The sequence below is a fragment of the Sciurus vulgaris genome, assembly GCF_902686455.1.
Source record: "Sciurus vulgaris genome assembly, chromosome: 12".
NCBI lineage: Eukaryota > Metazoa > Chordata > Mammalia > Rodentia > Sciuridae > Sciurus > Sciurus vulgaris.
In genome coordinates, this window is record NC_136473.1 from 12,249,602 (window position 1) to 12,273,749 (window position 24,148).

The 24,148-nt window shown below is 36.2% G+C and overlaps 2 protein-coding genes across 5 annotated transcripts in view; both read right to left on the minus strand.

Moving 5' to 3' along the window:
- LOC306642105 (aldo-keto reductase family 1 member C4-like) overlaps window positions 1-24,148 on the minus strand; it is a 324,928-nt gene that overhangs the window by 173,940 nt on the left and 126,840 nt on the right. The gene's annotated exons all lie outside the window — the stretch shown is intronic.
- LOC306641335 (estradiol 17 beta-dehydrogenase 5-like) lies at window positions 10,120-15,965 on the minus strand (the record flags this gene model as incomplete). Its single annotated transcript, XM_079106452.1, has 4 exons — window positions 10,120-10,209; window positions 11,146-11,253; window positions 12,034-12,192; window positions 15,876-15,965. 4 exons carry the CDS (start codon window positions 15,963-15,965, stop codon window positions 10,120-10,122), a joined length of 447 nt encoding a protein of 148 aa, XP_078962578.1.

Below are 24,148 nucleotides of genomic sequence, written 5' to 3' on the forward strand. Positions count from 1 at the left end.
ACTTTTGTAAAGTAATGTAAGAGATTATTGTTGAGTTCCCAACATAAGAAGAAACATGAGATTGATCAACCACAAACTGAAGGCATGAAGAAAACAAAAAGAGAAGACACTTTGTTCATGAAAATATACCAAAAGGATAATGGAAGGACAAATAGAACTTGGAGAGCATAGTTCAACAAATAAATCTGAATATGAAAAATAATTTCCAGAATATATAAATGTAGTGAACTGTTTACAAATGTGCTCCCCTAGTACTTCACATCTCCAAGTCTCCAAACTTTTTTCTATGTGAATTTTTCAGCCTCTTTCACTGAGAGATGGTGTCTATTTCCTAACATCCAAAGTCTTGCATGGCCTATAAAGTGCATTGGCCATTATAACTTGGCAGAAATACTGATGTGCCCATTCTGAGGAGAGGAAGTAGAAGATTCTGCAAGGATCGTTCACTAGCTTGGGACAGTGATATGTGATGAACTCAAACTTGGGTCATCAACTGATGCTTGTAAAGTTCTATGGAGGGGAGCTCAGACAACCCAGATAACAGAGCAAACTGGACAGAAGCAGAGGGACCACACTCTTTCCATATGCATATGAGAGTTTGTTACTAATACACAAGCAGCCAATGTAGCTGGAAGACATTCACAGAGTTCAAACCAAGCCACAGCAAAGAGTCAAACCAAAGAATCATGAGATAAAAATGTGTTCTTTGTACTAACCTCAATATTAAGGTTGGTTTGTTTTCAAAAAGTTACCCTAAAAATGAACAGATGAGCAAACCATTTAAATGGGCAATTCAAAAACTAACAGTGGACAAGTAAAACACTAAAAAAGGAATAACAATATGAATATTTACATATATTGATTAATTGGGGAAATTTAAAGTAAAATAATCATTTATGGAATAAATATCACTATATACAAATTCTCGTATCAGAAAAACAATACAAAGATGTCACTTAAATGGGTTAAAAATACATGGCTACCAATAGTGAAAATCAAATCTCTGTGCTTTATTCATTCTTAATTCTATCCAGCTACACTGCCAGCCTGTCCCATTGTAGAGTAAGAGAACCCACTTCTGAAAGCACCTGAAATCTTATAGGCAAAGGTCATGCTACCAATATGGACGTGGCCCAAAAATGTCCTTATAAGTTTGAAAGAAGCACACAGGTGAAGGGTACTCTGTAAGAACCAGAATGCTCAAAGTCCTTCTCTATGCCTGAGTGTTCTCTTTACTTCACTCTCCTAAAACTCCAGGACAGAACCACAACACCACACTGAAGTTAGTAGGAGAGGAAAATTAGGGTAGGGGATCTCTTGTGATTTTTTGCCAAGGCACCAAGAACTGGATCATCCAAGAGAAGTGGAGAGCTCTGATCAACCCTGGAAGAAAAGAAAATGATGCTGAAGACCAGAGAACATGTAAACTAGGAGGCATTCATTAATTTCTCTGTTTTGGGGGATGTGGCTTACTGGAGGTTGATCCAAAGGGTCATATGCCCAGTCAATATTTTTTTTTATTTTGACAATGTGTCTTGCTACATTTCTGAGGCTAACTTCAAATTTGCAGTCTCCTTGCCTAAGCCTTTGGAGACACTGGGATTACAGGAAAGCACCACTGGACTCACTCAAAATAGAGACTAGGTCTGTGTGGACCACTCTATATAGCCATCCTCAAATGCACTGCCAGGACCAGCACTATCAGTGTCTTATGAGATCTTTTGAGAAATGTAAATTCTTCCCTCTCAGAGTCAGTTGAGAGTGATCTTCTGAAATCTGAGTCTTGTAAGAGAATAAATATTTCACCAACAATGGCATTTTGAAAAACTTCCTGATGTTTTCATTATCATTCTTTGTATCATCGATTTCCAAGGGCACCATGGGAAGTCAGAACAATATCTTTTGATTTGCAGAAAACTAGCTGTTTCCTCTGGTTATGATAAACATGACATTCTACCTTCAGAGGACACAATAGAAGGTATCTGATTGTACTACATGCTAATATTATTATTAAAACAAATTGTAAGGACTAGAATGTTTAAAATAATTAAAATTGTACTTCAAATTGTGTGTTAAATCAAGAATTCAAAGAGACTCACACAGAGTAGTTTGAAAAACATTTTGTAAGTATTGTAAAAGTGACATTTGAGTAAATTTGGTCATCAAAAGAAAAAAAAAAAGATTCCAGAAATCAGGGTACTTAGAAAGATTCCCTCTAATCAGGGTACTTAGAAAGATTCCCTCTAACATAATCAGTAAAAAGGAATTTCAATATGAACAAGTCATTGTTTACCAAAGTGACCCAGACTTGAAAATTTCCCATTTGAGGGGCAACATACAGAAAGAAGACTTGGAAATCAGATGCAATCCTAATTTCAGTCAACACTCAAAAGGTGAACCTGGGCAGGATGATGCTGAAATCTTCCATGATATGCCCAACAAAACTGGGAAGCGAGATGGACCTGCCATGCCTCTCCTCCTTGTGAAGATTCACTCTCTCTTTTGGGAGATTCACACAGCAACACTCTAAAATTTTTCTAGTGTAATGTAAAATTCAGTAACTGAGGACCACTCTGACTGCTTTGGTTTCTTCTCAGGTTCTTGATCTCTAAGAAGGAATTCAATTCTAGGTCCTAACTGATTTAACAAGAGAATGTAAAACAAGATACCTGATATGATAAAATATTTTGGAAAAAAAAAAAAACCCTCTGGTTCGTTATCATGTGCAAAACCATTGGGTGAACACTCTATGTGAAAAGTGCTTAAGAAACTTGACAGAATGCAACATGTGAACCCTCATCATATTTGGGGAAGGGGAAGAATTATGAAAGATTTCAGAAGAGTGATAGGAATCATGAACACAATGGATGTAGATGATGTGAGAGACTTACCAAAATCGTCAGATATAGTAATAAAAATAAAGTATGTGAGAGATCATTTTCACACACAGGAGATGTTCTCTGAGATCTCTAGAAGAGAATAGTCTAGTCTACAATTTATTTTGAAGATATTTAGAAAAATGTTACACATATGTATGCTGATATATCCCCATAAATCAACATCTCACAGTGAAACCAAAAGTCAAAAATTTTAGATATAGGTGAAAAATATGGATATCCTGTATTATGTTTTCTATTTTTCTGTATGTTTAAACAATTTCAAGATAAAAAATTGGGGTAAAAATATTATCAAATTATTTTTTATTTTTAACATTTACATTAGAAATTTATAGTGCTCAATCTATATATGTGAATTATTGAAATTGATAAGCTGTGTTCCAACCAGAGACCCATCACTCCATGAATGAGAGTTCCCAAAATCTAAGTTAGAGCACAGATCCATGAACAGAATCAAAGACTACACAGTAGCTATAATATCAGAAAGCATAGAAGAAAGCATGTCAAAAGGACACAGACACAAGTACAACTACATAATCAGCTAAAAGTGCCTTAATGTGGGTTTCATCCCTCATAACAAAAACCATACACATCTCTCAGCAAAGGAAACTATCAGCAATGTGAATAAAGAGCCTACAGAATGCAAGAAAATCTTTGCCAATCATACTTCAGATAAAGCACTAATTTCCAGAATATATAAAGAACTCAAAAAACTCTACACCAAGAATACAAATAACTCAGTTGACAAATGAGCTAAGGAAATGAACAGACACTTCACAGAAGAAGATCTACAAGTAATCAACAAGCATATGAAAAAATGTTCAACATCTCTAGTAATAAGAGAAATGCAAATCAAAACCACCCTAAGATTCCATCTCACCCCAATTAGAATGGCGATTATCAAAAATACAAGCAACAACAGGTGTTGATGAGGATGTGGTGAGAAAGGTACACTCATACATTGCTGGTGGGGTTGCAAATTAGTGCAGCCACTCTGTAAAGCAGTGTGGAGATTTCTTAGAAAGCTTGGAATGGAACCACCATTTCACCCAGCTATCCCACTCCTTGGCCTATACCCAAAGGACTTAAAATCAGCATACTACAGATGATACAGCCACATCAATGTTCATAGCTGCTCAATTCACAGTAGCCAGACTGTGGAACCAACCTAGATGCCCTTCAATTGATGAGTGGATAAAGAAACTGTGATATATATATATGTATGATATATATATATCATATGATATATATATCATATCTATACATATACATATATATATGTATATATATATATACACACACACACACATACACACACACACAATGGAATATTACTCAGCCATAAAGAATGATAAAATTATGGCATTTGCAGGCAAATGGATAAAATTGGAGAATATCATGCTAAGTGAGATAAGCCAATCTCAATAAACCAAAGGACGAATGAGCTCGCTGATAAGTGGATGATGACACATAATGGGGGGTGGGAGGGGTTAGTGTTAGGGTTAGAGTTAGGGTTAGGGAGGGGGGCAAGAATGGAAGGAAGGACTGTATAGAGGTAAAAGAGGGATGGGAGGGGTGGGGGAAGGGAAAAATAGCAGAATGAATCAAACAACATTACCCTATGTAAATTTATGATTACACAAATGGTATGCCTTTACGCCATGTACAGAGAAACAACATGTATCCCATTTGCTTACAATAAAAAATAATAAAAAAAACATGTAAATTCCTCACAGTTCTTTAAAGTTTAAACTCTGCTTTTCCCTTCCTGTTAAATGTTCATCTGGGTCCTGAAATCTGTAAGAGAGACAATCAGGACTCAGACAGCCAACCTCCACACATACCCTTGTTATGGGGCACAACTTAAGAACAGAGCGATCACCACTGAGAAGTCCAAATTTGAGAGTCTTTATTAAGCTGGCCAGCTGGCTGTCTCACACAATGCCCCCCCAAAAAAGGCTATTGGGAGAACAGCCCCAACCACAGGGTTGTAGGGGTTCTTATACCAAAAATCACATTAATCATAAGTGTCAGTTGCTATGATTTGAAATTACACATTAACATCATGAGATCATCGACAGAGGGGGAAGTGGGTCAGAATGACCCTTACCTAGGTACAGACTAAAGAATGGTTACTAACATCCACACAATCACTGTTCACATGGTACATTGTTTAGGAGCAATAGGAATCAAAAGAGAGCAATTCTTTACTACATAGGAGTTGCCATTGTATATTACTAAACATGTCACACCAAGTAACTGAGGATGGGCACATGGGTGTTCCCATGGGAGAAGCTTATTTCCTACATAACATGGAGTCTCAGAGCAAAATGGAGTCTGTTTAATCATTTCTCTTAGAGTCTGGCCTATAACATTCTCATGAAGTCAGATCTTTCAGCCCACTGGTTTTATGTACATAATCAAATCATTTATTCATTAGTAGTGCATAGGTGATTTCAGTGAGTGTGCAACACCATTAGCTTAACAGACATGATTCTATCTCTAACATTATGTTGTTGAACATTTTATCATGCATGGCCCAATTAAAAATCCCAACATAACTAGGGTGAGAGGTCTCACCATTGTGGTTAAACTATCATGAATGACACCTGAGAGGTTAGTATAGAAACAAGAGGTCTCCCCTAAGGCCATACATATTTTTTTTTTAAACAGCAAATTTAACCCTCTTTTGTTTTGTAAAACTACCTCAGCATGTGAATCAAGAAAATTTTTAAGTGGCTTACAGGGTTTTTTAAATTTACTTACATTTAGATCTATTTGTCTACTTGAGGTTTTGAAATTTTGGTTTCCTGTAATGAATGTAGTGGTCCCTATAGCTGTGGAGCCAGCTATATTTATTCCCACCATGAGGGGAACTAAGACAGGGGCCACTCATTTAGATATTAGCCCCATATGTTTCTTTCATTCCTCTCCATCATAATAGTATATAGAGTTTAGCCCATTTGGCAATCTCAAAAAGTTGAACGGTTAAGCACAGAGTTATTCCTAACATAGTCTAAGCAAGAGAAAAAACACAATATTTTTTCAGTATTATCTTTAGATGGTGGTTGGGGTCTCTGAGGGCTGTCTATTTTTCTGTTGTCTTGACTCAGATTTGATGAGCCCATGTTGTGATTAAGGTCCCCTCCATTTCAGCCAGGTGTTAGTCCTTTCTGGAACAATTTGATGTAGGCTTGGTCTTCTGACTGAAATGGGTGTTGGAAATCAGTAGTCTCTTGGGGCTGGTTCTCTCATAAGTTGAACCTGTTGGAGAGACTTAACAACAGGTTAGAACAGCAGCAGGTTCTTGGTAAGGGTGGAGGAAGGACTCTGGAAGCATTAACGTTTTAATCTCTCAGAGGTCATTTGCCTCAAACTTTCTGGACCCAAACTGGCCCTTATTTTTGTGATTTAACCCAATTCGCCTATCTATACTGACTGTCTTTTTAAAAGTTTTATTATTAATCCACTAATTTTAGGGACTTTTTACTGCTGTAAGGAGATGACCACTCTTGCTGCTTCGAGCTAAGAGGGGGTGATGTGGGGTGGGGTAAGCAGTAAAAAGTTCCTTTCTAGGGGTAAAAGTACAAAATAAATAGCATCTGGAACATGTCAATGAATATCATGAAGCTGATAGAAATTAATAATCTCTTACCAGGTGGTGGAAAAGCTGAGAGGTTTTTCCCATAAAAAGGCCTAACAAAGTCTAACAAGGCTGGAGAGGATAAGGCCTTAATTGTAAAACTTTAACACTGTTGGAGGAATGTAAGCACAACATTTAGTTAAGTTACTAAGTGTCATCTGATTTTTGTAAAATATCTTTTTACTGGCATTATCTCTTTATTTAGTAGAGATACCTTTATTTTTGTTACTCAGGGCTAGAGAATCATACTAGCAAACATTGATTAAGCCTACCTGTATTGGAGATTAGAAAGATCTTTAGACCTTAAACTGACTAAAATTTTATAACTCTGGCAGTTTCTTTTGATAATTATCAGGCATTTTTGTCTAAGAATCTTTTTTGTCACCTTTAGTTTTACTTATTTTGGGGGGACTAACACAAGTGTCTCAAGTTACATTAAAATAACTATTGTTTAGTTTTTAAAATGTCCAGGAATGACTGTGTTTCAGTTTTAACTGTTTTTGCTAGGTGTTTAAGATCAAGTTGGTCAAATTGGACCTTGTTCCTATCTGCTGTTAAGAGATAGCTGAGTTCCCACAGGGGTCACTCTTGGGGAACTTGAGGGCAGCTTCTTAGCTCCTTAGTGCCATTCACCTGGTAGGGTCTCCTTGATGAGGCTTCCTTTGGAAGCATTAGGGATGTCTCCCTTTCCCAAAAACCCTCCTCTGCAGCAGGTGCACCGATTGACTTTGAATCCTGTAGTGGTCTCATCAATCTCCCTGATCGGAAGGTTGTGTGGCCCAGAGCTGCAAAGCTCCTTAGAGAAGTTCTCTTGTTCCCTGGGTTTAGGCTGACTCTGAGGGCAAGAGCCAAATATCAATTCTCTTGACCCCTTTATTTTAATCTCAGTCTTTAAGTTTTGATCTTAAACATCCAGCAAGTCAGTTTCACCAGTCATACAGAATGAGTACTGGGTTTTAACTTTAATGTCTATGACTTTATAGTCATTTACCAACTTTTATTAAACTGGGATCTATATTATCTGTCCTATAGGTGATGGCTTATTATCTCAAATTAATTTAGATTGTTCTTGAAGCAGTACCTCTCTAAAACATTAATCAGTCAACAGTTACAGAGTTTACAAGGAAAATACAAAATGAAATTAACAATGATAAAAACATATTTAGTTGTGTATAGCTATCTTAAATTTTGGCTGAGCTATATATATATAATTTATATCCCCTATTTGAGATTAAAGTAATTTTAAAACAAAAAACCAATCTTTTGAATATAACTTTAAGTGAACTGAAGTCTGACTTATTTTGGAGCCATTGTAACATGTAGTAAGGTAGGAAGCAGAGCCTTATCTCAGGTAAGGCAGGGCTCTTCATAAATCTTAGGTAAAGCAGTCTAGCTCTGAAGCTGATCTTTATCTTTTTTAAAAAATATCATTTTATAAAGTTTACATACATTGTTTCCTAAGTCTATATAAAAGGTAATTAACACAGTATAATATTATACCTAAAACATGAATCAAAGAAAGCTGAGAGAGATTTTAGCTTTCTTTTTGTGTAGTAAAGTGGCAAAATGTTTTTCCTGTTTCATGATATTAGCTTTTAAACAGATCAGATTTTCATTATCTTTTAGAAATACATTTACATTTTTATCCCAGTGCAGAAGGTAACATAAGGTTCAGGTCCAGTTACAGAACACTAAATTATATAAATGAGTCCCCAATAAAATTTCTTATTCTGATAAGTTTAGATTTACCATTACAACTTTAGGTTGGAGAACACCTGCTTGATAAAATGTTCTTTTAATCATTTTAAAGACTTGTATACCAGTATCCTGGGATGCAGAAACAGGTGACTATCTCAGAGAATTGAGTTCAGTCCTGGGGCGGGCTCCACAGACCGTGCAGCCTGGGACTGAGGAACGTCTCAGAGGCCTTCCCCTAGGAGCAGTGTTGTGGCCTCTCCCCTCCGCAGGAGTTTCCAGGTCAGTGGTGAGCAGTGGTTACCCACCAGGCAGCAAGGATCTCGCTGGGGCCTCCAAATGTTATGGGGCACAACTTAAGAACAGAGCGATCACCACTGAGAAGTCCAAATTTGAGAGTCTTTATTAAGCCGGCCGGCTGACTGTCTCACACAATGCCCCCCAAAAAAAGGCTATTGGGAGAACAGCCCCAGCCACAGGGTTGTAGGGATTCTTATACCAAAAATCACATTAATAATAAGTGTCTGTTGCTATGATTCAAAATTACACAGTAACATCATGAGATCATCAACAGAGGGGGAAGTGGGTCAAAATGACCCTTACCTAGGTACAGACTAAAGAATGGTTACTAACATCCACACAATCACTGTTCACATGGTACATTGTTTAGGAGCAATAGGAATCAAAAGAGAGCAATTCTTTACTACATAGGAGTTGCCATTGTATATTACTAAACATGTCACACCAAGTAACTGAGGATGGGCACAGAGGTGGGGTGTTCCCATGGGAGAAGCTTATTTCCTACATAACATGGAGTCTCAGAGCAAAATGGAGTCTGTTTAGTCATTTCCCTTAGAGTCTGGCCTAGAACATTCTCATGGAGTCAGATCTGTCAGCCCATCACACCCTTACCACTGACTTCCCCTGTTTTCACTCTTGTTTTGCTCACTACCCATTCTTGTGCACTGACTTTATTTCCCACACAAAATTACTTCTACAGCACATTCACCCATCCATTGTCTGATTATCCATTATTGCTGAAGGACAAGTTCACCTTGCCCTTGCCCTGAAGTCAGATAATCAATCACTCTCCTCCTTGATCACCTTTACATCACCAGAGTCCTCCATAAAGTGGGCATTAAGATCGATCCCTCTTTATCACTAAGGATTCACACTTCAGAGAAACAAACAAGACTCTCCATATCCTCCAAAACAGTGGCACTGATCTTAGACTTTTCTGTTCCACAAAGAAAAATGAACTGGGGGACTGGTCAAAAGGATACCTGGCAGTGGTGCAGAAACAAGGAAATGAATAAGAGCTGTTGATGATGCTCAGTTGTTTCATGTGGTTGTGGACAGATTTATACCTGAAGCCTGGTCTATTCAGGATCATCTCCAGCTGCCTGCAGTAACAGTTGAACACCCTGATGGACTTGACCAATCCTGTATCCTTACATTTCTTCATGTAGGAAGGAATGGGAGGAAGGGGTCATTCAGAGTCATTTCTAAGTTGACTATGTCTACATAAAGGCAAGATAGAACTTTGAAGAAGAACACTGTAAAAATATAATAACAAAGCTGGTGAATTGATTGTTAAGAAGAGAAAAATGGTAATGATTATAGGGCAAGGTAATGAGAGCCAGAAAAAGAATTCCTGTGTCCTCGTTAGGGAAGCAGACATCACTGCATGTGGAAGCAGGATTTGCATGTCCTCGTTGCCATAAGTTCTTCTCCTCCATTTCTCTCTCTTGTATTCCAGTAATGTTTTCCTCCTCACAACCCTAACAAAAATACTTTTTTAATCATTATGATTTTTAGGCCAAAAATTTCAGGAGAATACTTGACCTGAGTGGCACCCTGTGGACTTCCTGTGGAATGACTCCTTCAGGCACTCACCTCCCACATACCAGAGAGATCCACTGAGTCATATATTATTTTTCCATTTTCATCTCTTGGATAAGGCTCTTGCCCCAGCTGGAATAGAAGTGATCACAACATCAAACTTGCTGAATTCATTTGTATGTCCATGCAGAGCAATGCTGTTATGTACATCTAAGGGATGTGACAAAAATCCTCCATGAAATAAGTGGAGCATTATATTCATCTATTTCCAAAATGTTTACATGTGAAGGGGCAAGGTATAACATTAGATGCTCAGTTTTCTGTATTCTCTTACATCAAATTGTCTCTATGTTTAATTTTATACATATATATGTGAGTATATATATATATATGCAGATAAATTTATATATATACAAGTATATGAATATCTTCAGAGAAATGTATATATAAAGAGATTTAATTTTTCATATGTATATATATGCATATATACATGTGTAATTAAATGAGATATTCTCTGTTGTCCTAACAGGGCCTTCTAGTTGGCTATGTTATTTTTCCAGTGTCTATATATTTCCATAGGGAAATGTCTCTCTTTCATTCTGTAAATCAGTGGTTGGATAAGCATAGTCTCCAGCAATAATGCATTTCAGTGATGACACAGGCTAAACACTTGTCTTTACTTACCTGTGCACATGTGGATCTAAGAATATATATGTGTTCCAAAGATAGTCACTGATATTTCACTTCAAGTTTGAATTCATGCTGGAAAATGGCACAAGTATTACTGACAATGAAACTTCATTTGCCTCAAAGTACTACTTATCACCAAGAGAAAAAGCTTTGACAAAACCAAGCAATATCTCTATCAATGCAGAATAATGGATGAATAAACAGAAAACTTTCTCAGGGTAATTTCTAATTATTAATCTATGCATATCTAGACTTTCTATATATTATAATAATTAAGTTTAAATTGTTATATATTAGAAGCATAATTCATACATCCACGGTAATGATATACATTTTGAGAACTAAAATTAAATAATTTTGATGATACAAGTTGCCTACCTTTACTGCAACTGGGAAATAAATAAGATAAAGATCAACATAGTCAAAATGGAATTTTTTCAGTGATCTTTCCAAACAAGATTGGACCATTTCTGGTTTATGAAGAGTGTATCAAAATTACACAGGTTAAAGAAAGAAAATTGGATTAGATGAAAATATTACCCATAATTGAGGAATGTGTTTAACTTCATATTGAGACATTTATATGGATATTTGTTGGAAAATGTTAATCACAGGGAAGATATTCTCTTAAGGACTCTCTTTTCCATTGATCTGGTCTATTCCTGAAAACTGGATTATATTTTTGATAACTAATCATTTGAACTATGGAAGAAATTGCACAAGACATATATTTCTTATCAAATAATAATATTATTGAAACTATGAATTGTGAATCACACCAATTACAAAGCAATTGTTAGTCTTTCTCATTCATTCAATTCTCAAGAATTAGCATTTTTAAAGATCTTCAAGGAAACATACTTTGAACATTTTAGTGATCAAGACACTTTAGCTCTATCCTGTTTACTACAAAGAGAAATGTCCTACATTACTATTTGATAAAGACACATGTAAAGTTGATATTCACAATGATATAAAAATTTAGAATGTTAACTAGGAGATAATGAATCCATAATCTGGTGCCCAATCTAATTCCACAATCAATAATAAATCCTATATTTGATTGGAGAATAAGAAAAGTGAATGATGTCAAAGTCATGTTTGTAGACTGTGAGTAGGAATTCACAAGCTTTCTCTGTTTTTGATACTATTTTATGTAAATAAATATTGTGCCAATTATATCATTCTACCAACAACTGATCACCCAACAATATTTTCACTTCTTCAGATCACATTGCAGTAATTTTTGAACTGTATACACAATACCTTTGAATTATAGAATATATCTTCTCTCTTCACAGTGCCATCTGCAATCTTACTTCTTATGGCCAATTCTACTTCCTCTTCTACTTGGTAAACATAAGCAAAATCAATATGGTGGAACCCAGCATCTATATCTATATTGGTGGCCTCTGTTGTCTTACTCTTTCAAACCTAGAGGAACAAACAGAAGAAGAACTTGGAGAATCATATTATGGAACGTAATTCATAGTGAGCAGAGCAGACAAGTCACTAGACTGAAAGGAATTTTATATTCCAAAGATTTCTTCAGACTCCAAAAATGTCTGATGAGGTTCTAGTACCCTGAACTTTGAATGCCCATTTTTCTCTTATATAAGACTTAAGAAAATGGCCAAAGAGCAATATTGAATGTTATGGTACAAAGTAGTGACTTCACATAACAACATTGCCTATGTTTTGCGTTAGATCTGCATTTGGGGAAATGATCCTAAAATCACTTTCTGGAGATTTCCTCATAAATGATAAGAATTTGGCATCCAAGAAGCATCCTCAGACACAGAAATTAAAACATATTGTCATCAGAGATCCCAGGAGTAATTCAAGTTCAGTGAGTGTCTGAAGAACTCACTGTACAGAGCATACAGGTATAGTCATTTTATAATTTATTTGACAATTTATGTCACTAAGTAAAATTAATACATGGGAAGATTGCATGGGATGGATTATGGAGGAAATACTGTGCAATATTCTATGACTCATCTCTCAATAGAGATGCACATAATATAATAAATACCCCCTACACTGAAGTTTGAAAGTATATGGAAAATATTTTCTCCAAGAAAAGCTGTTGAAATAATTTCCTTAGATCTTCAGTGGAGATGGTTAAATTGATAACCTATGCTAGGACACACCACAAAGCCAGTCTATCAAAAAACAGCAGATATAGACGAATCTTTCTAAAAAAAAAAAGTATAGTAAAACACAATGGGCCTCAATGTCCCTTTTGGTCTCCAAAACCTAGACAATTATGAAATAATGAGAGCAAGCCTGACACTCTTCCTCCAGACATATATTCTCTGCACGATCCTGACTTTCTCTCATGCACATTGGAATCGAAGGCAAACTAATACTTCCTTTGGAAAGATGGTTTTGCATGTATTTCCAGGACACTCCCTTCTTGTTATGTTTATCATATAAGCAAATTAAGCAAATTAATGATGATGTCACTGCTTCAGCAGTCTAACATATAAAACCCCTCTCTTGAGTCTACAGAATGAGAGAAAAATCTTTGCCACCAACTCTGAAGGTAAGACATTAGTTTCCACAATATACAAGATCTCCAAAAGCTCAACAACAACAAAAAAGAAAAATTGAAAAAAGAAAAATACCAATCAATTTATGATCAAATGAAGTAAACAGACATTTCTTAAAATAGGAGATACAAATAGTCAACAATATATATCTAGAAATTAAAGAAATGCAAACTAAAAGTATACTGACCTCATACAGAAAGGTAATATCAAAAATACAGTAATAGTTGGGCACTATGGCACATGCCTGCAATCCCAGTGACTTTGATTGCCTGAGACAGGAGGAGATTGATTGCTCCAGAGTTCATTCCCCAGTAGCAAATAATAGAATACATTAACAATAAACATTGGTGAAGATGTAAAGAAAAGTGTTCACTATTCATTTCTGGTGGAACTGCAAATTGATTCTACCATGTTAGATAGCAGTATGGTAAATTTTCAAAACAATAGGAATGGAACCACCATTCACCCTGGTTATACCATGTCTCAGTATGTATACCTGCGAGTCATAATCAGAATACTCCAGTGAAGCATCTGCATCAATGTTTATAGCTGTGGAATTCACAATAGCTAAGTTATGAAAGGAAATTAGGTGCATTTCAAAAAAAATAATTAATTACAATGTGAAGTATATACACAATGGAAAAAAACTCTGTCATAAAGGAAAATGACTTCATGATATTCAACAGTAAGCAGATGGATCTGTAACCTATCATGATAAGTGAAATGAGCCAGTCCCAAAAACCAAGGGTCTGAGTGTTCTTTCTGATTTGTGGATGCTAATGCACAATGGGGTGGTGGAGAAAAGGGTAAGATAGAAGTTCAGAGTTTTAGACAGAAAGGAATAAAGGAAAGGAGTGGGAATAAAAATAAGAAAGTGGAATCAATCAACATGATTTTCCTGCATTCATATATGAATACACCCTTGAATTCATCTGAAAGACTGGAATTCTAATTAGAATAACATATGCCCCATGTTTCCATAAGCATGTCAAAATACTCTCTACTGTCATATATAATTCAACAGAACAAATAGAAATTTTATGTTAAAATCCCTCTGACTGTGATAACTGAAATAGAACTGAGGGCAATGTGGGAAGGATAGATGTCACTCCTCCAGCCAGAGTTCACTGGACAAAATGCCATAAGGAAAAGGAAGCACTGCTTGGCAAAGCAATGTGAGCAAAGGAGATGCTGTGTGTTCATCTATCACTGCTTGACCCTCCCCTTACGCATTCCTCAATAAGGACTTTTGCCTTGTATGCAGTCTCAAGCCTCTCACATTGCCCTGGTATAACTGGACTATGAATATGACAGCAGAATACATTAACTCCATTTTTACTACATTTTTGGGTCCTCCACCATCTTTGTGTGTTAAAAAGCAATTAAATGTCAATGTTTCCAGAAGCCAGAAAGGGGCTAGCTTGATCATAAGCACTTGAGCAAAGTGCAGTGTGCTCTATCACATCTGGGACACAATCATATCTCTGTATGAAATAGCAAAACTCTAGGTGAAAAAAAAATGTGTACCCTAAGGATATAGAATTAAAAATAAGAAATTATACTCAACTTGTAAGGGATTATTAAAAAATCAACAGCACTTAAATCTGACTCACTCCCTATTGTGGAAGATTCAGAAACTTTAATTTCTATAATATGAAAATGAATATGATATCATGTCCTACCATCATCTGCTGATTCTAGTCCTGCATTTGAAGTACAGCTGGAACCCTATTGGTGTCCTTCATGCAGCTTTGCCCTGCAATGTAAGTGAGCCAGTCATGTGTCTTAAAATTGCTCTCTGGATATTTCCTTAAGTCTTGCAGAAGGAAAAATTTAAATTTAAACTTCAGGGAATGAGTGTTTTACAGCAACATTAATGGTCAGAGAATGATACTGGAATACAAAATTTATTTCAGTCAACAAAAGTTAGCATATTCCACTTCAGAGGGTCATCTGTCAAAACAATACGCATGAACAATGACCAACAATTGACAAATAACCTCTTTTAGTTCTCTTTTGACTTATCTGGATGTTACATTACAAATTCACTTACATCTATTGCAGTTGAGAGCAAATGAAAAATTTTACTCAGTCAAGGTCAGCATTTTCTGTGAGATTCTCACAGTGAAAAGGAAGTATTCCCCATCCTTTATGCTATGATGCCAATTTCCACTACCTTTTGCTACACAGATATCTCTGGATCTTGCCTTCTTCAAAGGAAAAAAATATATCCTGAAGTGTAGAAATAGAGAAGAATAACAGGCCCATTTCAAACAAATTGCTGATGTTCACTGTTCTACCAAGATGGTAAAAAGACTGAAATGTTGGGAGAGAGTTCCCAGAAAACTCAACAGGTGACCACACCATCAGTCACTGATGGAGAGCAGTGTCTGAGCATTCTGTCTTCTGTACATGGAATACCTCCTGTCTACAGACACAGAGAACCATGTGAAACTCCCAGAGTCACATAGGTAGCATGTAAATCTACAACCCAGATTGAATTCTACTCATCCTGTGTCTAATTTCTTTTGAACCCTCAATTTAACAACATACTCTTGCCTCTTGAGGTTTATAGATGCCATAGCCCAGTGCAGGAATGAAGTGATCATCACTGATCTCCTCATACTGATGTTTGGAATTCATAGTAGTCTCTCCTTGGTCTAAGAAACTGCTGCTTCTTTTTCTCCCTTCACAGGACACATTTAACTGGATTTCACAACTCTAACTGCTTGTCTAATGGCCAACCACTTATATTTGTTGGCTAATTTTTAGCCAATGTTTTATAAGTAGACTGAAATTAAAGAAATATTCTACATTTGAGGACAGAATTGGAAACTGTTCACTTATATCGTATAGAAAAAAATTTTAATTACTACACAGTGATGAAAATAGTGTTAGGTTTTAGTAAAATTTCTCATTATAATTATCAAAAGTTTTCATATGGAATTGGACCATTATTGACCATTGCTAGCCTGAAAACTTCAGATCTCTGGTCTTTTGTATACTTTTTCTGTTTTGGTTTTGTTTTTTTCTGAATTTTTCTACTTTTTGTTCCTTTATATTTGGTGATAATGAGCCCTTTCTTGATCATACATTAATAGAAACTGTCAGTGATTCAAGATGGTAGACTAGAGGGAGACTGCATCTCTTGTCGCTCCAGAACCCAGGATTCAAGAAGGGGAGGCATTGAGAGACTCGGAATAACATAGAGCCACAAGGTGAGTCTCCCCCACCAGGTGAAGCTAGGCCTGGGCGGAAGGCCCGGAAAGGGGTGGCTTCTCAGAGAAGGGCAGGTCAGCTAGAGTCTTCCCCAGGCAGCCCTGCTCCCTCTGGTGGTGGGCTCCTTCCATGGCGAGCTTCTTGGAGCAGGCTGCCCATGAGAGCCTTTCTGCACGGAGCCAGCTCCAAGTCCCAGAGCCAGTGGCAAACTCCGGCCCTCAGGCAGCCTCTGGAACCAGGACAGGGCAGCCAGAGAATTCTCCAAGCAGCCCTGCTCCCTCCGGGGGCAAGCTTCTTCCATGGCGCAATCCAAGATGGCGGACTAGAGGGAGACTGCATACTCCAGAACCCAGGATTCAAGAAGGGGAGGCATTGAGAGACACGGAATAATATAGAGCCACCAGTGAGTCTCCCTACCAGGTGAAGCTCTGTCTGGGCGGCAGGTACGGACAGGGGCTGCTTCTCAGAGCAGGGCAGAGCAGCTAGAGTCTTCCTCAGGCAGCACTGCTTCCTCCATGGACAGGCTCCTTCCACGGCCAGCTTCTTGGAGCAGGCCACCCAGTGAGAGCCTTTCTGTACAGAGTCAGCTCCAAGTCCCGGAGCCAGTGGTGAACTCCACCCCACAGGCAGCTTGAGCAACCAGGGCAGGGCTGCCAGGGACTTCCCCAAGCAGCTCTACTCACTCCAGGGGCAGGCTCCTTACACAGCCAAAATCTCAGAGCAGACAGACCAGTGAGAGCCTTTCTGCACAGAGCCAGCTCCAAGCCCTGGAACCAGTAGGGGGTAGGGGCAGCTTTCTTCAGAAACACTGCATTATCAAGTTCCTACAAGACTTCAGGCTACTGAAGGCCAGGAGGTGATATACTAGAAATCTACAGGGACACTATAAGCCAGTAGAGGAAATCTGCAATATCTCAGAGTCCTACTGATATCTGAACAATATGAGAAATCAAGGGAAGAAAATGTCCCAAACAAACCGAGATACTATATCAATAAAACCCAAGACAGCAAAGAAGAAGAAATGTCAGAAAGGGAGTTCAGAATGTACATAATTAAAACAATCAGGGAAGCAAATGAGGAGATGAAAGAGCAAATGCAGGCATTGAAGGAGGAGATGAAAGAGCAAATGCAGGCATTAAATGATCACACCAATCAACAGCTAAAAGAGCAAATACGGGAAGCAAGAGATCATTTCAATAAAGAGTTAGAGATACTAAAAAAAAAACAAAACATAAATCCTTGAAATGAAGGAAACTATAAACCAAGTTAAAAACTCCATAGAAAGCATAATCAATAGGATAGAACACCTGGAAGACATTACCTCAGACACTGAAGACAAAATATTTAATCTTGAAAACAAAGTTCACCAAACAGAAAAGATGGTAAGAAATCATGAACAGAATCTACAAAAATTATGGGATATCATGAAAAGGAAAAATATAAGAATTATTGGGATTGAGGAAGGCTTAGAGAAACAAACCAAAGGAATGAGCAATCTATTCAAAGAAATAATATCAGAAAATTTCCCAAATCTGAAGAATGAAATGGAAAACCAAGTACAAGAGGCTTATGGGACTCCAAATATACAAACTTACAACAGACCCACACCAAGGCACATTATTATGAAAATACCTAACATACAAAATAAAGACAGAATTTTAAAGGCCAGAGAGAAAAGAATCAAATTACATTCAGGGGGAAACCAATAAGAATATCAGCAGATTTTTCAAACCAGACCCTAAAAGCTAGAAGGGCCTGGAACAATATTTTTCAAGCCCTGAAAGAAAACGGATGCCAACCAAGAATCTTATACCCAGCAAAACTTACTTTCAGATTTGACGACGAAATAAAATCCTTCCATGATAAAAAAACAAAAAGCTAAAGGAATTTACAAAAAGAAAGCCGGCATTAAAGAACATTCTCAGCAAAATATTCCATGAGGAAGAGATGAAAAACAATGATGCAAATCAGCAACGGGAGGAACTAGCCTAAAGGAATAGCCAAATAAAGGAGAAAGCAAATCAAGTCAAAAAACAAAAATGAGTCAAATGACTGGGAATACAAATCATATCTCAATAATAACCCTGAGTGGTAATGGCCTGAACTCATTAATCAAAAGACGTAGACTGGCAGATTGTATTAAAAAGAAAAATCTAACAATATGCTGCCTGCAAGAGACTCATTTCATAGAAAGAGATACCCATAGACTAAAGATGAAAGGATGGGGAAAAACATACCATGCACATGGACACAGCAAAAAATTTGGAGTATCCATCCTCATATCAGATAATGTGTACTTCAAGCCCAAAATAGTCAGAAAGGATAAAGAAGGACATTACATACTGCTTAAGGGAAGCAAAAATCAGCAAGACATAACAATCATAAATATCTATGCCCTGAACATTGGCTTATCCATGTATGTCAAACAAAGCCTTCTCAATTTCAGAAATCAAATAGACCACAACAAAATAATACTAGGCGACTTTAACACACCTCTCGCCCCACTGGAAAGATCTTCCAAAACAAATTGAAGAAAGAAACCATAGCTCTCAATAACATAATCACCAATTTAGACTTAACTGACATATATATAATATATCATCCAACCAAGAATGAATACACTTTCTTCTCAGCAGCACATGGATCCTACTCTAAAATAGACCATATTTTATGCCACAAAGCTAATGGTGGCAAATACAAGAAGATAGAGATACTAGATTGTATTCTATCAGATCATGAAGGATTGAAATTAGACGTAAATGACAGAATAAAAAACAGAAACTTCTCCAATACCTGGAGATTAAATAATACACTATTATATGATGAATGGAAAACAGATGACATCAGGAGGGAAATAAAAAAATTCTTAGAAGTAAATGAGAACAAAGACATCATATCAAAATCTCTGGGACACTATGAAAGCAGTACTTAGAGGAAGATTTACTTCATGGGGTGCATTCAACAAAAGAAGTAAAAATCAACAAGTAAACGACTTAACACTACAGCTCAAAGCCATAGAAAAAGAAGAGCAGACCAACACCAAAAGTAGTAGAAAACAGGAAATAGTTAAAATCAGAGCCAATATCAATGAAGTTGAAACAAAAGAAACAATACAAAAAATCAACAAAATAAATAGTTGGTTTTTTGAAAAAATAAATAAAATTGATAAACCCTTAGCCACACTAACAAAGAGAAAGAGGGAGAAAACTCACATTACTAAAATTTGGAATGAACAAGGAAATATCACAACAGACATGAGTGAAATACAAGATATAATTAGAAGCTATTTTGAAAATCTATACTCCAACAAAAGAGAAAACCTCAAAGACATCAACAAAATTCTAGATACATATGAATTACCTAACCTGAAGAAGGAGGATATACACAACTTCAATAAATAGATCAATTTCAAGCAATGAAATAAAAGAGGTCATCAAAAGCCTACCAACAAAGAAAAGTCCGGGACCAGATGAGTTCTCAGCCAAGTTCTACAAAACCTTTAAAGAACAGCTCATTCCAATACTCCTCAAAGTATTCCATGAAAGAGAAGAGGAGGGAACCCTCCCAAACTCATTCTATGAAGCCAATATCACCCTGATACTTAAAGCAGACAGAGACTTATTGAGGAAAGAAAATTTCAGACCAATATCCTTAATGAACATCGATGCAAATAGTCTCAACAAAATTTTAGCAAATCTCATCCAAAAATATATTAAAAAGATAGTGCACCATGATCAAGTGGGTTTTATCCCAGGAATGCAAGGTTGGTTCAACATTCAGAAATCAATAAATGTCATTCACCATATCTTAACTTAAAGTTAAGAATCACATGATTATTTCGATAGATGCACAAAAAGCATTTGATAAAATACAGCATCCCTTCATGCTCAAAACACTACAAAAAATAGGGATAGTGGGAACATTCCTTAACATTGTAAAGGCCATCTACACTATGCCCATGGCCAATATCATTCTACATGCTGAAATACTGAAAGCATTCCCCCTAAGAACTGGAACTAGGCAGGGATGCCCTCTTTCACCACTTCTATTGAATATCATCCTTCAAACTCTAGCCAGAGCAATTAGAAAAACCAAAGTAATTAAAGGGATATGAATTGGAAAAGAAGAACTCAAACTATCCCTATTTGCTGATGACATGATTATATATTTAGAGGAACCTGGAAATTCTACCAGAAAACTCTTAGAACTCATAAGTGAATTCAGTAAAGTAGCAGGTTACAAGATCAATGCTCAAAAATCTAATGCATTTTTATACATAAGTGATGAATCTTCTGAAAGAGAAATCAGGAAAACTACCCCATTTACAATAGCATTGAAAAAAATAAAATACTTGGGAATCAATCTCACAAAACAGGTGGAAGACCTCTACAATGAGAACTACAGAACACTAAAGAAAGAAATTAAAGAAAATCTTAGAATATGGAAAGATCTCCCGTGTTGTTGGATAGGCAGAATTAATATTGTCAAAATGGTCATACTACCAAAAGTGCTATACAGATTCATTGCAATTCCAACTAAAATCCCAATGATGTACCTTACAGAAATAGAGCAAGCAATTGTGAAATTCATCTGGAAGAATAAGAAACCCAGAGTAGCTAAAGCAATCCTCAGTAGAAAGAGTGAAGCAGACCTTCAAATCTACTACAAAGCAATAGTAACAAAAACGGCGTACTATTGGTACCAAAATAGACAGGTAGATCAATGGTACAGAGTAGAGGACATGGACACAAACCCAAACAAATACAATTTTCTCATACTAGACAAATATGCCAAAAATATGCAATGGAGAAAATATAGCCTCTTCAACAAATGGTGCTAGGAAAACTGGAAATCCATTTGCAGCAGAATGGAAAATAAACCCCTATCTCTCACCCTGCACAAAACTCAACTCAACCATTAAGAATGATAAAATTTGCAGGCAAAAGGATGAAATTGGAAATATCATGCTAATTGAGATAATCCAATCTCAAAAAACCAAAGGATGAATGATCTCGCTGATAAGTGGATGATGACATATAATGGGGGGTGGTAGGGGTTAGCGTTAGGGTTAGGTTTAGGTTTAGTGTTGGGGTTAAGGAGGGTGGCAAGAATGGAGGAAGGAAGGACTGTATAGAGGGAAAAGAGGGGTTGGAGGTGTGGGGGGAAAGGAAAACAAATAACAAAATGAATCAAACAACATTACCCTATGTAAATTTATGATTATACAAATGGTATTCCTTGACTCCGTGTACAATCAGAGAAACAACATGTATCCCATTTGTTTCCAATAAAAAAAAAAAATAGAAACTGTCTAGTATCATACACCATGAACACAGAGAATGTTTTAAAAAACATTATCAACTATCTTTTGGAATCTCAGAAAAATAATCAAATGTTAAAATGAACAAAGGTTAGCATTTTTAATTTTCTCACTGGCAACATATGTCCTATATTTGACTACCCAGTCCCAAGAGGATGCAGTCCTGACCAGTGTGCAGTAAAAACTATACTCACTGTGACATTCTGCTCAGTAGAGGACAAATGATTATAGCTGAAGTTTATTATAGCTGTCACTTCTTACACAACTAACAGAAAATTATCAATAAATTAGATATAAATTGAAACATTTTATATTATTTATATGTTCAACATTCTACATAAAAGGAAAAAACTAGAAATACCTGAAATTATTGTGAATTTTGGTATAGTTGTTTAAACTATGATGCACAGATGAAATGGAATATTTGAAGCAATTAAGCATCAAATGTGAACTTATAATCCCCATGCAGATATAATCATATAATAGGTACAATCAGAAAAATGAGAAATTATACTCCTTTTATGTATGATTTATCGCATAAATGCATTCTACTGTCATTTATAACTATTTAGACCAAATTAAAAAATTAAACTAAAAAGTCAAATATGAAGATTTATTAATAAAAATTGTTATGGAGAAGATTATGGGCTTTTCATTAATAGAGAAGGCAATCTATTGTAATCAATGATGTAATCTGATCGTAAATTTTGTCAGTTTTATAATTTGAAAATGAGTTTACTTGTACAAATCGAAAAGCTCTTCCCCTTACATAAATCCTACTATCTTGTGCCTTCATTTGTCTTAAGTTGAAGTCCTTTCTCAAGCATTCCTTATTTTATAAAATGAACTATGTTACTCCACACCCAAGCACACACAGAGAGTTTCAAAGGACTGCTGATGCAATGAATATTCCTTTTAGTACTGTTTTCATAGTGTCCCAGATGTTTTGATATGTTGTATCATTGTTCTCCTTTACCTCTAAGAATGTTTTCTTTTCTTTTTTTTTTAATCTCAACCCTGATATCTTCTGTTATCCATGCACCATTCAATAGTGTATTATTTAATCTCCAGGTTTTGGAGTAGTTTCTGTTTTTAATTTTATCATTAATTTCTAATTTCATTCCCTTATGATCTGATATAATACAAGAGAGTATCTCTATGTTTTATTTCCTAAGAGTAGCATTGTGGCATAACATATGGTCTATTTTAGAAAAGTTTCCATGTGCTAATGAGAAGAAAGTGCATTTGCTTGTTGGTGAATGTAATATTCTATATATGTCTGTTAAGTCTAAATTATTGTTTGTGTTATTGAGTTCTATGATTTCATTGCTCAATATTTGTTTGGAAGATCTGTCCAATGGTGAGAGAGGTGTGTTAAAATCACATAGCATTATTATGTTTTTGTCTATTTGATTCCTGGAATTGAGAAGGGTTTGTTTAATTTATGTGGATGTGCTATTGTTTGGGGCATAAATATTTTTGATTTTTATGTCTTGCTGATTTATGCTTCCCATAAGCAGCATGAAATGTACTTCTTTATTTCTTCTGACTAACTTTGGTTTAAAGTCTGCTTTATCTGAAATGAGGATGGAAACCCCCAATGGTATGTTTTTTCCCATCCTTTCACCTTAATTTGTGGGCATCTTTTTCTATGAGATGAGTCTTTTGAAGGCAGCATATTGTTCAGTAATGTAGCAGGATATAAAATCAACACTAGTAAATCAAAAGCATTTTTATTCATAATGAGGAATCTTCTCAAAGAGAAATTAGAAAAACTACCCCATTCACAATAGCCTCAAAAAACCAAAATCCTTGGGAGTCAATATAACAAAAGAGGTGAAAGATCACTACAATGAGAATGACAGAACACTAAAGAAAAACAATTAAAGAAAACCTTACAGGATGAAAGTTCTCCCATGTTCTTGGAAAAGCAGAATTGATATTGTCAAAATGGTCATACTACCAAAGCACTATACAAAATCAATGCAATTCCAATTAAAATCCCAAAGACATTCCTCATAGAAATAGAAAAAGCAACCATGAAATTTATTTGGAAGAAAAAGTGACCCAGAATACTGAAAGCAATCCTTAGCAGGAAGAGGAAAGCAGGTGCTGTCGCAATACCAGACCTTCAACTATACTACAGAGTAATAGTAAGAAAAACTGCATGGTATTGGCATCAAAATAGGCAGGTAGACCAATTGTACAGAGTAGAGGACACAGAGACAAACTCACATAAATACAGTTACCTCATACTAGACAAAGGAGCCAAAAACATAAAATGGAG